Source organism: Pongo abelii, chromosome 10 (genome assembly GCF_028885655.2).
Source record: "Pongo abelii isolate AG06213 chromosome 10, NHGRI_mPonAbe1-v2.0_pri, whole genome shotgun sequence".
NCBI classification, from domain to species: domain Eukaryota; kingdom Metazoa; phylum Chordata; class Mammalia; order Primates; family Hominidae; genus Pongo; species Pongo abelii.
Window position 1 is genome coordinate 120593477 of NC_071995.2, and position 18970 is coordinate 120612446.

General features: G+C 48.6%; 1 protein-coding gene across 2 annotated transcripts in view; it reads left to right on the plus strand.

Annotated features, from left to right (window-relative positions):
* The first annotated feature begins 14930 nt into the window (after nt 1–14930).
* Nucleotides 14931–18970, plus strand: part of TMEM120B (transmembrane protein 120B) — a 61611-nt gene continuing 57571 nt past the window's right edge. Inside the window, exon 1 of one of the 2 annotated variants that reach the window (XM_024256435.3) lies at nt 14931–15143. In XM_024256435.3, coding sequence (XP_024112203.1) covers nt 15075–15143 — 69 coding nt within the window. In that variant the 5' untranslated portion in view covers nt 14931–15074. The remainder of the gene's footprint in view (nt 15144–18970) is intronic. The other variant, XM_024256436.3, reaches the window with a different exon arrangement.

An 18970-nucleotide genomic window follows, 5' to 3' on the forward strand; every position in this document is an offset into this window, starting at 1 on the left:
TCACTGCAAGCTCTGCCTCCCTGGTTCGCACCATTCTCCTGCCTCAGCCTCCAGAGTAGCTGGGGCTACAGGCGCCCACCACCATGCCCGGCTAATTTTTGTTGTATTTTTTTAGTAGACACAGGGTTTCACTGTGTTAGCCAGGATGGTCTCGATCTCCTGACCTCATGATCCCCCTGTCTCGGCCTCCCAAAGTGCTGGGATTATAGTCGTGAGCCACCACGCCCGGCCAGAATAGGCAAATCTATATAGAGAAAGTAGATCAGTGGCTTCCAGGAGCTGATGGTAAAGGAGTGACTGTTAATGGGTATGAAGTTTTTTGGGGGAGCATGATGAAAATGTCCTGGAGTTAGGTCGTGGCAGTGGTTGTATAACCTATGAATTTACGAAAAACCACTGAATTACTGCTTTTAAAACCAACTTAAAGGGGTAAATGATATCTTAATACAGGTGTTATCTTTATAGCTTCCTTTTTTTTTTTTTGTTTTTTGCAGACAGAGTCTCACTCTGTCGCCCAGGCTGGAGTGTAGTGGTGAGATCTTGGCTCACTGCAACCTCCACCTCCCAGGTTCAAGCAATTCTTCTGCCTCAGCCTCCCAAGTAGCTGGGATTACAGGCATGCGCCACCACGCCTGGCTAATTGTTGTATTTTTAATAGAGATGGGGTTTCACCATGTTGGCCAGGCTGGTCTCAAACTCCTGACCTCAAGTGATCTACCCCCTCAGCCTCCCAAAGTGCTGGGATTACAGGCATGAGCCACTGCGCCTGACCAAAACATTTATTTATTTATTTATTTATTTATTTATTTATTTATTTATTTGAGATGGAGTCTCGCTCTGTCACCCAGGCTGGAGTGCGGTGGCGCGATCTCGGCTCACTGTAAGCTCTGCCTCCCGGGTTCACACCATTCTCCTGCCTCAGCCTCCCGAGTAGCTGGGACTACAGGTGCCGGCCACCATGCCCGGCAAATTTTTTGTGTTTTTAGTAGAGACGGGGTTTCACCGTGTTAGCCAGGATGGTCTCGATCTCCTGACCTCGTGATCCGCCTGCCTCGGCCTCCCAAAGTGCTGGGATTACAGGCGTGAGCCACCGCGCCCTGCCCAAAACATTTATTTAAAAAAAAACACAAATACGGGAGGCTGAGGCAGGAGAATGGCATGAACCCGGGAGGCGAAGCTTGCAGTGAGCTGAGATAGCGCCACTGCAGTCCGGTCTGGGCAAAAGAGCGAGACTCTGTCTCAAAACAAATAAAAATAAAAAAATTAAAAAACACAAATATCGGCTGGGCACGGTGGCTCATGCCTTCATTCCCAGCATTTTTTTTTTTTATACTTTAAGTTTTAGGGTACATGTGCACAATGTGCAGGTTAGTTACATATGTATACATGTGCCATGCTGGTGTGCTGCACCGACTAACTCGTCATTTAGCATTAGGTATATCTCCTAATGCTATCCCTCCCCCCTCCCCCCACCCCACAACTGTCCCCAGAGTGTGATGTTCCCCTTCCTGTGTCCATATGTTCTCATTGTTCAATTCCCATCTATGAGTGAGAACATGCGGTGTTGGGTTTTTTGTCCTTGCGATAGTTTACTGAGAATGATGATTTCCAATTTCATCCATGTCCCTACAAAGGACATGAACTCATCATTTTTTATGGCTGCATAGTATTCCATGGTGTATATATGCCACATTTTCTTAATCCAGTCTATCATTGTTGGACATTTGGGTTGGTTCCAAGTCTTTGCTATTGTGAATAGTGCCGCAATAAACATACATGTGCATGTGTCTTTGTAGCAGTATGATTTATAGTCCTTTGGGTATATACCCAGTAATGGGATGGCTGGGTCAAATGGTATTTCTAGTTCTAGATCCCTGAGGAATCGCCACACTGACTTCCACAATGGTTGAACTAGTTTACAGTCCCACCAACAGTGTAAAAGTGTTCCTATTTCTCCACATCCTCTCCAGCACCTGTTGTTTCCTGGCTTTTTAATGATTGCCATTCTAACTGGTGTGAGATGGTATCTCATTGTGGTTTTGATTTGCATTTCTCTGATGGCCAGTGATGATGAGCATTTTTTCATGTGTCTTTTGGCTGCATAAATGTCTTCTTTTGAGAAGTGTCTGTTCATATCCTTTGCCCATTTTTTGATGGGGTTGTTTTTTTCTTGTAAATTTGTTGGAGTTCATTGTAGATTCTGGATATTAGCCCTTTGTCAGATGAGTAGGTTGCGAAAATTTTCTCCCATTGTGTAGGTTGCCTGTTCACTCTGATGGTAGTTTCTTTTGCAGTGCAGAAGCTCTTTAGTTTAATTAGATCCCATTTGTCAATTTTGGCTTTTGTTGCCATTGCTTTGGTGTTTTAGACATGAAGTCCTTGCCCATGCCTATGTCCTGAATGGTAATGCCTAGGTTTTCTTCTAGGGTTTTTATGGTTTTAGGTCTAACGTTTAAGTCTTTAATCCATCTTGAATTAATTTTTGTATAAGGTGTAAGGAAGGGATCCAGTTTCAGCTTTCTACACATTGCTAGCCAGTTTTCCCAGCACCATTTATTAAATACGGAATCCTTTCCCCATTGCTTGTTTTTCTCAGGTTTGGAAGGTCAAGGCGGGGGGATCATGAGGTCAAGAGATCGAGACCATCCTGGCCAACATGGTGAAACCCCGTCTCTACTAAAAATACAAAAAAATTAGCCGGGAGTGGCGGCGTGCGCCTGTAATCCCAGCTACTTGGGAGGCTAAGGCAGGAGAATCGCTTGAACCTGGGAGGCGGAGGTTGCAGTGAGCTGAGATCACACCACTGCACTCCAGCCTGACAACAGAGTGAGACTCAGTCTCTAAATAAATAAATAAACAAATAAAATAAAAAACAAAAGAAAACACAAATATCTAGTGCTGACATTATGCCAGGCACTTCACCGACCTACATTATTACATTTCATCCTTGCAACAATCCTACGAGGAGGACTTAAAATCCTTCTTACAGGGGCAGGTAAATAAAGTATTCTCCTGCAAGAACTAAAACTGGGATTTTTTTTTTTTCTTTTTGAGATGGAATCTCACTCTATCGCCCAGGCTGGAGTGCAGTGGCACGATCTTGGCTCACTGCAACCTCTGCCTCCCAGGTTCAAGCGATTCTCAACTGCCTCAGCCTCCCGAGTAGCTGGAACTACAGGCACCCACCACCACGTCCAGCTAATTTTTGTATTTTTAGTAGAGATGGGGTTTGACCGTGTTGACCAGACTAGTCTCAAACTCCTGACCTCAGGTAATCCACCTGCCTCGGCCTCCCAAAGTGCTGGGATTACAGGCATGAGCCACTACGTCTGGCATAACTTTTTGTTTCTTTGTTTGTTTGTTTTGAGACAGGGTCTCACTCTGTTACCCAGACTGGAGTGCAGTGGCACTATCTTGGCTCACTGCAACCTCTACCTCTCAGTTTCATATGATTCTCCTGCCTCAGCCTCCCAAGTAGCTGGGACTACAAGCGTATACCACCATGCCCAGGTAGTTTTTGTATTTTTCATAGTGACAGGGTTTTGCCATGTTGCCCAGGCTGCTCTCAAACCCCTGGGCTCAAGTGATCCTCCCACCTGGCCTCCCAAAGTGCTGGGATAACCTGATCATATAACTTTAATCAATAGGTACACATTATTTTTGTCCTACTTTTTTTTACTAAACATGACTTAATATAGCTGTTTACAGGTATCCATTTAATTCCCATAATTATCATTTTAATAGCTGTATGGCACGACATGAAATAGACTATAGTTCACCCAGCTGTTGCCCTATTGTGGGTATTGAGGATGTATCCATTGTGTGGCTGATCTGAAAAGTGCTGCTATAAACATATTTGCACAAATTGTTTGTTATAATCTTTGGGACTATTTTGAGCAAGGGCATTTGTTGGAAGTAGAAGAAAGAAAAGTCTGAGGAATTTTAACTTCTCCTTGGACAGGTGCCCTTGTGTTTAGAATTGGCTCTTAGTATTTTGCAATGCTTAAGTAGCACAGCTGCTATTAATAGTAGCTACATGATCTTGGGTAAATTCCTTCACCTCTCTGCACCTTAGACTCTAGCACTGGCTGGTAACTTGTAGAATTACAGGATCCTGGGCCTCTCCTAGAACCTACTGAATCAGAATCTGCATTTTAGCAAGATCCCCAGTTGGTGATTCATGGGCACATTAAAAGTCAGAGAGACTGGGCATGGTGGCTCACACCTGTAATCCCAGCACTTTGAGAGGCTGAGGTGGGAGGATCACTTGAGCCCGGGAGTTTGAGACTAGCCTGGGCAACATAGCAAGACCCTGTCTCTACCAAAAATAAAAGAATCAGCTGGGCATGGTGGCACACCTGTAGTCCCAGTTACTCAGGAAGCTGAGGGGAAAGAATTGCTCAAGCCTGGGAGCTGGAGGCTGCAGTGAGCCGTGATCACACCACTGCACTCCAGCTTGGATGACAGAGACCTTGTCTCAAAAGAAAAAAAAAAGCAGTTGGAGAAATCATGCCTTGGAGTACTTACCTGTAAAATAGGTATAATAAAGGTCTTACATCATAAGACTGTTATGTAGATAATGCATGTAAACACACACACACACACACACACACACACACACACACACACACACACAGTGTAGAGAAGAGTGCCAGGCACACAGTGAGTGTGTGTTTGCTACTTTTGTGACTTTCCCCAGCTGGTTGAGCAAATCCGCAGGCTGGCGGTCCCTAAGTAGAATGTCTCAAAGAGAACAAAAGGCGAGGGTGGAGGTGAGGGTGAGGGAGGATAGTCTCCCACCATACTTTCTCACCCATCATAATCACAGTCCCCAGAGAGCCAGGTCCAGCCTCAGGTTGCTGATGAGTTCGTCTGAAAGCACTTTGTGGGCCGAGTGTGGTGGCTCATGCCTATAATCCCAGCACTTTGGCAAGCCAAGGCAGGCAGATCACCTGAGGTCAGGAGTTCGAGACCAGCCTGGCCAATGTGGTGAAACCCCGTCTCTACTAAAAATACAAAAATTAGCCAGGCGAGGTGGCGCACGCCTGTAATTCCAGCTACTTGGGAGGTTGAGGCAGGAGAATTGCTTGAACCTGGGAGGCGGAGGTTGCAGTGAGCTGAGATTGCGCCACTGCAATCCAGCCTGGGTGACAGAGCAAGACTCTGTCTTTACAGAAAAAAAAAAAAAAGGAAGTGCTTTGGGCAAGAGCAAGAACCAGGACAGGGCAGCAGCCAAGTCAAACCTGATACTTGGCACCTGAGCAGCTGCTCAGATCGGGGTGGCCGGCAGGTGCCATCTACAAAAGGGCTCGTAAATAATGCACATGGAGTCCTGACCCCAAAGAGAGAAGAGTCCCTCTGATTCACAACCTGACTGCCTGGCTGACCTGCCCATGGCACCTGCCTGGATCTCCCTGGGAGGCAGGGCCAGCCTCCCCTGCCCAGAGGCAACTTGAGGCTGAAGGACCCATTTGGATTGCAAGCTGCAAGCAGAGGTGAAGGGGTATCTGCTTCCCAAATCCTCTGCTTGGTAACATTATATTCTTCCTTCAAGGTCCTGTGTTTTTGTAGCCCCAATGAAATGAACTGTTTTCTGTTTTTTCACCATTCAAGTGATTTAACTGCTTTTAGAATCTTCACAACAACATTGGTTTATTCTCTTCATGACACATTGTACTGGGAGTCTTAAATGTCTCCAGTGACCAGCAGGTAACATAAACCCATGATGGAGTTTATGTTATGGAGGCCTGGGCAAGACAACTGGGAATGGTGGGGACTGCAACAGGCAGGGCCCATGTAATGGTGCTAGCTGTTCCTATGTTCCAGCCAATCGCCATGCAGGAATGTGAACCCAGTGTGACCAGATCTTCCCTTCTTTTTTTTTTTTTTTTCTTTTTTTTGAGATGGAGTCTCACTCTGTCGCCCAGGCTGGAGTGTAGTGGTGCAATCTCAGCTCACTGCAAGCTCCGCCTCCCGGGTTATGCCATTCAATTGCGTAAGCCTCCCGAATAGCTGGGATTACAGGTGCCTGCCACCACGCCAGGCTAATTTTTTTGTATTTTCAGTAGAGACGGGGTTTTTCCATGTTAGCCAGGATGGTCTCGATCTCCTGACCTTGTGATCCGCCCGCCTTGGCCTCCCAAAGTGCTGGGATTACAGGCGTGAGCCACCACTCCCCACCTTATTTTTTTTTAAAGAGGGAGTCTCACTCTGTTGCCCAGTCCAGAGTGCAGTGACATGATCTTGCCTCACTGCAACCTCCACCTCCCAGATTCAAGCAATTCTCCTGCTTCAGCCTCCCAAGTAGCTGGGACTACAGGCGCTCATCACCACACCTGTCTAATTATTGTAGTTTTAGTAGAGACGAGGTTTCACCACATTGGCCAGACTGGTCTCAAACTCCTGACCTCAGGTGATCTGCCCGCCTTGGCCTTCCAAAGTGCTGGGATTACAGGCATGAGCCACTGCACCTGGCCTCAACATGGGTGAGTCTCAAATGCATTTGGCTAACTGAGATGCAGTAACAGTGTAGATTTACTTTCTCACCTGAAAGAACAAAACAAAATGGATAAAATATATATGAAACAGTGTTTTTCAAGACATCAGATATCAGTCAACAGAGGACAGTGATCCCTGAGGGACAGGGAACAAACGGGGTGAGCCCAGTGATTGCCCCCGCAATGCTACTGTCTTGGGAGTTTCCAGGCCATGATGCAGAGAGGGGGAACCCAGATGGAGTCTGGCAGACCCCCTGAGTTCAGCAAACACAGCTAAGAGTTCAGGGGGACCACGGAGGTTAGAGTTCTGGAGAGGATACAGCTGCACACAGAGAATCCCAGAGATCTGCAGTGAGCCCTTCTCCAGTCGTCCTTTGAGTGATGCTCAGCCCACGCACGACATCAAAGGGCAGACCCAAGGCCAGAGAAAGAACCACCTGAAATGATTAGAGGTGCGAGTGCATTCTGCTTGTGCCACCAGCCAGCCTCAAAAACCTCAGGGTTCTTGGGGGATTGGTCTTGCCTCAGTAGTGGGGAAAAATTAGCTCTAGACTAAGTTGCACCTTTTTTGTTGTTATTTGTTGTTGTTGTTGAGACAGAGGCTTGCTCTGTCACCCAGGCTGGAGTGCAGTGGCGCGGACTCTGCTCACTGGCCCAGTCTCTGCTCACTGCAACCTCTGTCTCCTGGGTTCAAGCAAGTCTCCTGCCTCCGCCTCCTGAGTAGCTGGGATTACAGGCACCTGCCACCACACCCGGCTAATTTTTGTATTTTTAGTAGAGATGCAGTTTCACCATGTTGGCCAGGCTGGTCTTTCTGACCTCGAGTGTTCCATCTGTCTTGGCCTCCCAAAGTGCTGGGATTACAGGGGTCAGCCATCTTGCCCAGCCTTTTAAAATTTAATTTAATTTTATTTTTGAGACAGCGTCTCACTCTGTTGCCCAGGTTGGAGTGCAGTGGTGCAACCTCGGCTCACTGCAGACTCTGCCTCCTGGGTTCAAGCAATTGTCATGCCTCAGCCTCCGGAGTAGCTGGGGTTACAGGTGCATGCCACCATGCTTGGCTAATTTTTGTATTTTTAGTAGAGACAGGGTTTCACCATGTTGGCCAGGCTGGTCTCGAACTCTTGACTTCAGGTGATCCACCCGCCTTGGTCTCCCAGTGTGCTGGGATTATAGGCATGAGCCACCTTGCTCAGCCTTGTTTTTTTTAAGGAAAATGTGGAGCCAAGGCACAGAGCAAGCAGGACAGGGGAAGGGGAGGGTGGTCCAGGGGAAAGAAGAAAGAACATTTTTAGGGATACCAAAATATAGAAGAAGTAGAAAGAGGAGGAGGAAAGAGGAGGAAAAAAGATGAAGAAAAAGAAAGAGAAAGAGAATCCAACAAGGTAAAATCTACAATGTCTAACATCCAATCAACAATAACCAGGCAAACATGCAGGAAAATATCACTATTAAAGAGGACAAAAATACATCAATTGAAACCAATCCAAAACTGACACAGATATGAGAATTAGTAGATAAGGATATTAAGATAGTTACTGAAACTGTATTTCATGTTTATAAAGTTAAGTAGAAACATAGAAGATAGAAAGACAAATAGAACTTCTAGTGATGAAAACTACAGTATGTGAGATAAAAAAATACCCCAGATAGGATTAATAGCAGATTAGACATTATAGTAGAAAAGATTAGTGACCTAGAAGACATGACGCTAGAAACTGTCCATTTTTGGTGTGTTATTACATGATTGTATTTGTCTGTTTAAACTCATACAATTGTGTTCCCAAAAGAATAAATTTGGAAGAGACAACACCTTCAGTCCACACCAGAGAATATCTCTTTCTGGTTTGCAAAAATTGAAAAAAAAAAAAAAAAAAAAAAAAAGAAAGAGTTTTACTACTTGTCAGTTATACCTTACTAAAGCTGACAGGAAAAAAAAAAAAACAACTTTGGAATATAATGCCTGGATTTTTTTTAATTATTATTTTTTATTTTTTTAATGAGACAGAGTCTCCCTCTATTGCCCAGGCTGGAGTGCAGTGGCACGGTCTTGGCTCACTGCAACCTCCGCCTCCTGGGTTCAAGCGATTCTCCTGCCTCAGCCTCCCTAGTAGCTGGGACTACAGGCATGTGCCACCACCACGCCTGGCTAGTTTTTTTGTATTTTTAGTAGAGATGGGGTTTTACCATATTGGCCAGGCTGGTCTCAAACTCCTGACCTTGTGACCTGCCCGCCTCAGCCTCCCAAAGTGTTGGGATTACAGGCGTGAGCCACCGCACCTGGCCAATGCCTGGAATTTACTTCAAAACAATATAAGGGACAGGAAAAATGGGTGGGAATGTAGATGAAACAAAGTTGGTCATGATGTGTTGAAACTGAGTATTAGATATTATTCTCTCTACTTACACATTTCTCCAAAGTTTTCTTTGTAAAAGAAAAATAAATAAATAAATAAATATTTCAGGTTGAATTTTTTTTTTTTTTTTTTGAGACGGAGTTTCACTCTCGTTGCCCAGGCTGGAGTGCAATGTTGGAATCTCGGCTCACCACAACCTCCGCCTGCCGGGTTCACGCGATTCTCCTGCCTCATCCTCCCTAGTAGCTGGGATTACAGGCATGCGCCACTACGCCCGGCTAATTTTGTATTTTTAGTAGAGACAGGATTTCTTCATGTTGGTCAGGCTGGTCTCAAACTCCCGACGTCAGGTGATCCGTCCGCCTTGGCCTCCCAAAGTGCTGGGATTACAAGCATGAGCCATTGCGCCTGGCCATTCAGCTTGGATTTTTAAACCCACAGGAATGTAAGCTCCATGAGGGTAGGCATTTTGTCTTCTTTTATTCATTGATATGTCTCTTTTTGTTGAATTTATATTTTATTTATTTATTTTTTTGAGACGGAGCCTCACTCTGTTGTCCATGCTGGAGTGCAGTGGCATGATCTCGGCTCACTGTAACCTCCACCTCCTGGGTTCAAGTGATTCTCCTGCCTCAGCCTCCCAAGTAGCTGGGATTACAGGCACCCACCACCATGCCTGGCTAATTTTTTGTATTTTTAGTAGAGATGGGGTCTCACCATGTTGGCCAGGCTGGTCTCAAACTCCTGTCCTCAGGTGATCCACCTGCTTCAGCCTCCCAAAGTGCTGGGATAACAGGCGTGAGCTACTGCACGGGGCATTTTTTTTTTCTTTTTGAGACGGAGTCTCGCTCTGTCGCCAGGCTGGAGTGCAATGGCGCAGTCTTGGCTCACTGCAACTTCTACCTCCTGGGTTCAAGCGATTCTCCTGCCTCAGCCTCCCAAGTAGCTGGGATTATAGGCACCCGCCACCATACCCGGCTAATTTTTTGTATTTTCAGTAGAGACGGGGTTTCACTGTGTTAGCCAGGATGTTTTGGATCTCCTGACCTCGTGATCCACCCGCCTCAGCCTCCCAAAGTGCTGGGATTACAGGCATGAGCCACCGTGCCTGGCCCAACATTGTTTTAATCAATAAATACACACACACACACACGTATTTTTTTTTTTTTTAAACGGAGTCTTGCTCTTGTTGCCCAGGCTGGAGTGCAATGGTGTCATCTTGGCCCACTGCAACCTCTGCCTCCTGGGTTCAAGCGATTCTCCTGTCTCAGCCTCCGGAGTAGCTGGGATTACAGGTGTCGCCACCATGCCTGGCTAATTTTGTATTTTTAGTAGAAACGAGGTTTCACTATGTTGGTCAGGCTGGTCTCAAACTGCTGACCTCAAGAGATCCACCCACTTCGGCCTTCCAAAGTGCTGGGATTATAGGCATGAGCCACCACACCTGGCCTATATACATATGTATTTTTTTATTTTAAGACGGAGTCTCTGTCATCCAGGCTGGAGTGCAGTGGCACGATCTCAGCTTACTGCAATCTCTGTCTCCTGAATTCAAGTGATTCTCCTGCCTCAGCTTCTGGAGTAGCTGGGATTACAGGCACCCACCACTACACCCAGCTAATTTTTTTATTTTTAGTAGAGACAGGGTTTCATCATGTTGGCCAGGCTGGTCTTGAACTCCTGACCTCAGGTGATCTCCCCGCCTCGGCCTCCCAAAGTGCTTGGATTACAAGCGTGAGCCACTGCGCCCGGCCATATTTTAGTAAATATTTTAAAAATAGATGAGTGATTTCTCCTTTTCAGTTTGCAGTTCCAGCATTAGACCCTGGAAACTACTGATCTGAAGACAGAAACCAACCTTTATGCACCTGAATGTTCCCACCCCCGGGGGCTGATACTTGCAATGCCACAGACAATTTTTTAACTTGACTGCCCCACAGTCCACCTGTGAGCTTGGGAACCTCTGATTTGTTAATTAATTAATAGGGCTCTGGTTTAGGAGTCAGAGATGAGAACTTTAATTCAAAGTGAGCCATTAATTAGTTGGGAATCGTGGGCAGGTCACACCCCTCTTCAGTCCTCAGTTAAGACCTGCAAATACTTCTCTGTGTGCTTATGTGCATATTTCCCATTACAAATCCTCAGAGGGGCCTTTGAACCCCAAAAGTTGGGGACCTCTGCACTAGATGGTCTTTCAAGTTCATTCCTTTAACAAATATTTATTGAGGGCCTACTATGTGCCAAGCCCTGGGGCTGAACAAAGCCTGAGACACAGACAAGTTCCCTGAGATCTTGTGGAGGTTACATTCCTGTGGAGGGAAACAACCAACCACCATGGGAACAAACAATTACAGATGATGGTAAGTCGCAGGAAGGAAATGAAACAGGTGATAGGGAAGTGATGGGGTGATGGGGGGAGGCCGGCCCTCCAGGTGTTCAGGAAGGGTCTTTTTTCAGAGGTGGTATTAAGGGTTTGAACTGTATCCCCCAAAAAGACATGTTCTGTTTTCTTTCTTTCCTTCCTTCCTTCTTTCCATCTTTCTTTCTTTCTTTGAGACAGAGTCTCGCTCTGTCATCCAGGCTGGAGTGCAATGGCGCGATCTTGGCTCACTGCAACCTCCACCTCCCAAGTTCAAGCGATTCTCCTGCCTCAGACTCCCGAGTAACTGAGATTACAGGTGCCAGCCACCATGTCTGGCTTATTTTTGTAGTTTTAATAGAGATGAGGTTTCACCATGTCGGTCAGGCTGGTTTTGAACTCCTGGCCTCAAGTGATCCACCTGCCTTGGCCTCCCAAAGTGCTGGGATTACAGGTGTGAGCCACTGGGAGGCCAGAACTTCAAGTGATCTGCCTGCCTCAGCCTCCCAAAATGCTGGGATTACAGGTGTGAGTCACCGCGCCTGGCCTCATTCCTATGTCTCTAATGCCTAGAACATCTACTATGTCTGACACATAGTAGATACTCAGTCTTTTTTTTTTTTCCAAAGACAGGGTCTTGCTATGTTTCCCAGGCAACTCAACATTTACTCAACAATTAAGGATCCACTATGTGGTTGTTTCCCTCCACGGGAATGTAACCTCCACAAGATCTCAGGGAACTTGTCTGTGTCTCAGGCTTTGTTGGAACCCAAGGGCTTGACACATAGTAGACCCTCAATAAATATTTGTTAAAGGAATGAACTTTAACACTTAGTAACACTTAGTATCGCTTAACACTTAGTATCACTTTCTAACACTTGGAATGTGACCCTATTTGGAAATAGGGTCTTTCCAGATGTAGTTGAGATGCGGTCACACTAGGAAAGGGTGTCTTTTTTTTATTTATTTTTTTGAGAGAGGCTCTTGTCCTGTCACCCAGGCTGGTGTGCAGTGGTATGATGACGGCTCACTACTGGAGGCTGCGAAAGCCCCGAGCTCTGGGAGCCAACACTATTTATTGGTAATCCAACAGAGAAACAGGTGGTGAGAATGTGGAGGTCAAGAGGGCACGTTGCATTAAGCCCATGATTTACAGCTGTGATGGTTTAGCATTTGCTCCGCTACTTGAGATAATGGAGAGCAGGTTCTTTTAACTCAAGATACAATTGATCCTGGGTGAGCAAGGAGCAAGGAGCCAGCAAGTCTAGACACATTCCAGAGCCACGAGCCCTGGATTCTATCCAAGCCACAAGGGATTTTATGCCCTGGGCTTAGATTATGGTACGTCAGGGTAGCCTTCCACCCTTTAGCACAGAGTTTGATGTTCCAGAGGCCACAAGGAGTTTTAGACCTTGGACCCCGGACATGTTCCAAGACTTTTTTACATCATGTCAGACATATAAGCCCTACCTCAGCTTCTCCCAACACTCAGCTTTTCCCAACACACTACAGCCTCGACCTCTGGAGCTCAAGTGATCCTCCCATCTCAGCCTCCCAAGCAGCTGGGAATACAGGCTTGCACCACAATGCCCGGGCTAATTTTTGTATTTTTAGTAGAAATGGGGTCTAACTATGTTGGCCAGGCTGGTCTCCAACTCCTGGCCTCTAGTGATCTGCCCACCTTGGCCTCCCAAAGTGCTGGGATTACAGGCGTGAGCCACCATGCCTGGCCGGAAAGGGTGTCTTTTTAAGAGAGGACACACACAGACATGCACACAGGGAAGAAGACGGTGCAACAGGGTAGAGATTGGGGTGATGCAGCTGCGAGCTAAGGAACGCCAGAGAGTGAAGGACCCCGCCCCCGCCACCACACACACCCACAAGCTATGATGAGGGAAGGATTCTGCCCAGAACCTCAGAGGGAACACTGCTCTGCTGACGCCTTCCTCTCAGATTTCTAGATGCCAGAACTGTGAGACAATACATTTCTTTCTTTTCTTTTTTTCTTTCCTTCCCTCCCTCCCTTCCTTCTTTCCTCTTTCTCTCTCCCTCTCTCCTCTTTCTTTTTTTGAGACGCAGTTTCACTCTTGTTGCCTAGATTGGAGTGTAATGGCGCGATCTCGGCTCACCACAACCTCCACCTCCCTGGTTCAAGTGATTCTCCTGCATCAGCCTCCAGAGTAGCTGGGATTACAGGCATGCGCCACCACACCTGGCTATTTTTTTTTTTGTATTTTTAGTAGAGACGGGGGTTTCTCCATGTTGGTCAGGCTGGTCTTGAACTCCCAACCTCAGGTGATCCTCCTGCCTCAGCCTCCCAAAGTGCTGGGATTACAAGCATGAGCGACCGCGCCCGGCCTCCTTTCTTTATGAGACTGGGTCTCGCTCTGTTACCCAGGCTGGGGTGCAGTGGTGCAATCATAGCTCACTGCAGCCTTGACCTCCCAGGCCCAAGGAATTCTCGGACCTCAGCCTCCGGAGTAGCTGGGACCACAGGCATGTGCCACCACACCCAGCTAATATGTAAATTTTTTGTAGAAACAGGGTCTCCTTATGTTGCCCCAGTTGGTGAGAATACATTTCTATTGTTTAAACTACCCAGGTTGTGGTTATGGCAGCCCTAGCAACGAACACAGGGGGCCGGGCACGGTGGCTCATGCCTGTAATCCTAGCACTTTGGGAGGCCAAGTCGGGCGGATTACTTAAGGTCAGGAGTTCGAGAGCAGCCTGGCCAACATTGCAAAACCCCGCCTCTACTAAAAATACAAAAATTAGCTGGATGTGGTGTAATCTGGCTACTCCAGAGGCTGAGGTATGAGACTCACTTGATTCTGGGAGGCGGAAGTTGCAGTGAGCTGAGATCACACCACTGCACTCCAGCCTAGGCGACAGAGAAAAAAAAACAACATAAAAATAGAAGAAAAAAGAAAGATAAAAAAGTAAAGTAACACAGGTATCATTTGAAACTGAGGCCTGAATGATGAAAAAAAGGCACATCGTATGAAGATTTAGAGGGAAGAAAGTTCCATGCAAGGTCAGGAAGAGAAAAAGCAACGGCTGGAGGGTACGAGTCCAGGGCGGTGAGATAGAAGGGACTGGAAAGCTAGGCAGGGGCAGTTCTTGCAGGACTTGGCAGAGGAGGGGACAGAACTGGATTTAATCAGCTTGGAGGCGGTTGTCCCTTGAGCGACAGAAACAGCTGTTAAGAACGTCACCCAGAGCGTTAGAGGGCAGGAATCTAGGATGTATTAGCTGCAGCACAAAATAATGACAACGTGAATGACCGTATCCTCTCTGCGCTGTGCCGCCCGGCCCCCGACCTTGCTGGATGGTCGATGTCAGCTCCAGCCTTCCGGGATGCTGGCCTGGGCTCAGGTCAGGCAATGACCAGGGGCCGGTGAGCTTTCATTTCACCTCCCCCAAATCTCCTTTCCCCAAACTCTAGACACCCCCAAAACACACAATCTAAGTCAAATAATCTCTGCAAATGTAACCTGCAGACAAGTCCCCCAACTCTTCCTGGAAGAGACAGATTCTGGAGGCGCAGAGGCACTGCCAAGGGGGCCGCAACAGCCCCCGCAAGACCTTGCAAGCTTGCCATGTCCGGGTCCCGAACGCCGCACGAGGGGCGGGGGGGGGGGGCGGGGAACATGCGCACGCGCGGCCCCGCCTCCCAGGCGTGGGGCGGGGCGGGCGCCGGGGCGGGGCCGTGACGTCAGTTGCGCGCGTGGCTCTGGCTGCGCAGGAACAGCTGGTGCCTCCGAGAGCGGCCGGCGAGCGCGCGGGCGTGGGGCGCTGGGGGGCCGGCAGGGCAGCGCTGCGGGAGCAGCCGCCGCCACCGCCGCCTTGCACCATCGCATTATGTCCGGGCAGCTGGAGCGTTGCGAGCGCGAATGGCACGAGCTGGAGGGAGAATTTCAAGAACTGCAGGTAGGGCCAGGCCACCTGGTCCCGTAACTCTGCTGCCCGCGGTGCAGCGCCTTCCCCTTCCTGAGCCCCCGGCCCGGGCGGTGGGGACAGTCAGGGCCTAGGGAGTGCCCCGGCGAGGCCCTGGGGGCGGACGGGAGGCATGGACCAGCCCCCTCCCATCACCCGGCGCTTCAGCTCTTCGTGCACGTGGGGCGCCGGGTCGCAGCCCCCCCTTCCGCCGCCCTCCCACTGGCTCTCTGCTCCACTCACCCCCTTCGCTGCAGAAAGTTGGTCTGTGGCCTCAGGCAAGTTCCAGGCGTGTTCATCTGTGGGGGTGGTTCAAAGAGAACAGCCCAGCCCCCACCTCTGCAGGGTCTCCCCAAATCTCACCCCGCTCCCTCCCATCTGCTTTTGGTAGCTCAGCTCCCACCCCGTACTCTGGCGGGGCAGCACTATCCTGCAGCTCTGTTTTGGGAGGTGTACTTAGGAGCTGTTCACCTTAAACCTCTAGGCTGTGCTTGGGGATTAGGGACCCCTATTTCCTGTCTTTGGGGGCTCTGACGCTGCTGCAGGCTGAGTTTGGCGTGGAGAGCATCTGTCAGTTCGGACAGCTGGGTCGCCTCACCCAGTGATAGGGGAAACTCCCAGCTCTATCCTTTTGGCCCGGAGCCTTACACGGGGTGGAGTGAGGGCGGGTGTAAGGCGGGGATCCCCTGAGAGAATGGCATTGCTGCTGGGGGTGGGGAGCGGTCCTGGGAGCAGTTGTTCCTGCTAAGAGGTTCAGAGAGGCCCCAGCTACCTACCGTATTGACTAGAGACGCCTCAGGAAACCTTGGAGTTGACCAAGAGGGACTCGGTGACTATTTTTGAAGACAGGGCTGTTCCCTCTCCAGTCACGGGATTGTTTTTTGGGGGGTTGGCTTTGCCTGAAATTACATTGCACACTATCACCCTAGTCCTCTCATTTGGAGCAGTGACATTGTCCCTGTCCATGTAGCTCTTGTCTGCAGTTCAGTTGGCCTCCTACAGTGTGCACAGGGGAGAGGAGGTTGCCACGGGTGTCTCTGATGGGTCTTTCTAGACACGTGGCTGTAGATTCTGATCAATAGAGGGTTGCTGGAGAGCTGGGGCAGGAATGGGGGTGCCCTTTCAGGCATGAATAGAGGGGAAGGGACCTAGACTCATCTTGGCCTGTCCAGCATGTGTAGGTTGATGCCTTCTCTTCTAGGGCCTGGGTCCCTTCCGGTTCTCAGGGGACTGTTTTGGCTCCACTCCCACGGAGAAGACTCAGTCACTTCTTGTTTTGTTTTGTTTTGTTTTGTTTTTGAGATGGAGTCTCACTGTCGCCCAGGCTGGAGTGCAGTGGTGTGATCTCGGCTCACTGCAGCCTCTGCCTCCCGGGTTCAAGCCATTCTCTGCCTCAGCCTTCTGAGTAGCTGGGATTACAGGCGTGCGCCACCATGCCTGGCTAATTTTTTTGTGTTTTAGTAGAGATGGGGTTTCACTATGTTGGCCAGGCTCCTGACCTCAGGTGATTCACCCACCTCGGCCTCCCAAAGTGCTGAGATTACAGGCATGAGCCACCGTGCCTGGCCCTCAGCCACTTTTTTTTTTTTTTTTTTTTGAGACAGAATCTCCCTCTGTCACCAGACTTGAGTGCAGTGGCACGATCGTGGCTCACTGCAACCTCCGCTTCCCGGGTTCAAGCAATTCTCCTGCCTCAGTCTCCCAAGTAGCAGAGATTATAGGCGCACACCACCATGCCCAGCTAATTTTTGTATTTTTAGTAGAGACAGGGTTTCACCATGTTGGCCAGGATGGTCTCAATCTCTTGACCTCGTGATCTGCCTGCCTCGGCCTCCCAAAGTGCTGGGATTATAGTAGTGAGCCAGCCACCGTGCCTGGTCCTCAGCCACTTCTTAATGCTTTGTCTTACTGGGCTCGGAGGTCATGGTCAGCTGTGGAACCAAGTGGGTGTTAGGGTTGGGAATGGGAGAAGAGAAGAGGTTTGCTGTGTGGAGCTTGTGTTGTTCATAATTCCTGTCCCTTGTCTTGCCTTAGACAAGGAGGAGGAGGGGGAAGAGTCTTAACACTTCAGAGTGAGGCCCAGCGCGGCGGCTCACGCCTGTAATTCCAGAACTTTGGGAGACCGAGGCGGGTGGATCACAAGGTTTGGAGTTTGAGACCAGCCTGGCCAACACAGTGAGACCCCGTCTCTACTAAAAATGCAAAATTAGCTGGGTGTGGTGGCATGTGCCTATAATCCCAGATACTCAAGTGGCTGAGGCAAGAGAATCGCTTGAACCTGGAAGGGGGAGGTTGCAGTGAGACAAGACTGCGCCATTGCACTCCAGCCTGGGCAACAGAGCAAGACTCCATTTCAAAAACAAAACAAAACAAAACAAAAAACAGCAACAACACTTCAGAGCTGTGCAATTAATACAATTAACAGCAATTAGATAGCAAGTCTTGGCAGGCAGAGGTTGCAAAGGAGTTGTTTGACTCTTTCTTAGGACTTGGTCCTCGGATGCTGAGGTGTGTTAGGGACAAAGAGATTGGGAATCAATTCTGGATTTTGTTCCCTGGTGCACAGCAAGGGTTGTAGAAGAAGGTCTGAGTGAGTGGAAACTGATGCCTCCTGCTCGGTTCATGATGGGGGAACTGGGAGGGACTGCATCCTACTTTGGGGAAGAGGGAGCCTGCTGGCTGCAGGCTTTGGTGGTCACCTGCTGGGTCAGGGGCCAGTCAGGGATGGCTCCCGGTGTCAAGATCATAGACCGGAGCAGAAACTGCTGTCTACATCTTCAATTCACAGATGAGGAAACTGAAGCTTGGGCATGCTGATTGCCTGGACGGGGGCCACACAGCTAGTTAGTGGTAAAGTTGGGGCCATAATTTAGTTCTCTAAATATTGGGAGACCCCTCTCTGCCTTCTCACGTTCCCCTTCATGTTAGATGTGAGAGCTCTGAACTCTCAGGATGCAAGGCTCTGGGACTCTGTGTATGGTAAGTAGGATGTCCATTGTGTATGTACTGGGCCGTTTTGGATACGAGATATTTGTTGGGAGCTCGGTGCATTGGCTCATACCTGTAATCTCAGCACTTTGGGAGGACAAGTTGGGAGGACCGCTCCCAGCAGGATTGCCCAGCAGTTTGAGACCAGCCTGGGAAACACAGGGAAACCCCTGTCTCTACAAACAGTAAAAAAAAATTGCTGGGTGTGGTGGTGCATGCTTGTGGTCCCAGCTACTAGGGAGGCTGAAGTAGGAGGGCTGTTTGAGCCTCAGAGGTCAAGGCTGCAGTGAGCCATGATTGCACCACTGTACTCTAGCCTGGGTGACAGAGTTAGACGCTCTCTCAAAAAAAAAAAAAAAAAAGAGAAAGATCTGTTGGGGAACAAACAGGTCAGCAGGTAGGTAGGTGGGCACACTGAACTAGAACGCTTAACAATAGGAAGGATTTTCTTTCTACCAGAAAATCCTGGTCTATTTTAATTTCCCTACATCTTCCTTAGTATCCGGGTTGAGGGTTTCATATTCGTATCTCATTGATTCTGGGGTGATGTGTAACGATGTATAATGTCTCTATGTCTTACCTCTTTTTCTCTTTTTTTTTTTTTTTTTTTTTTTTTTTTTTGAGACAGAGTCTTGCTCTGTCGCCCAAGCTAGAGTACAGTGGCACGATCTTGGCTCACTGCAACCTTTGCCTCCCGGGTTCAAGCTATTCTCCTGCCTCAGCCTCCTGAGTAGCTGGGATTACAGGCACCCACCACCGTGCCCGGCTAATTTTTATATTTTTAGCAGAGACGGGGTTTCACCATCTTGGCCAGGCTGGTCTAGAACTCCTGA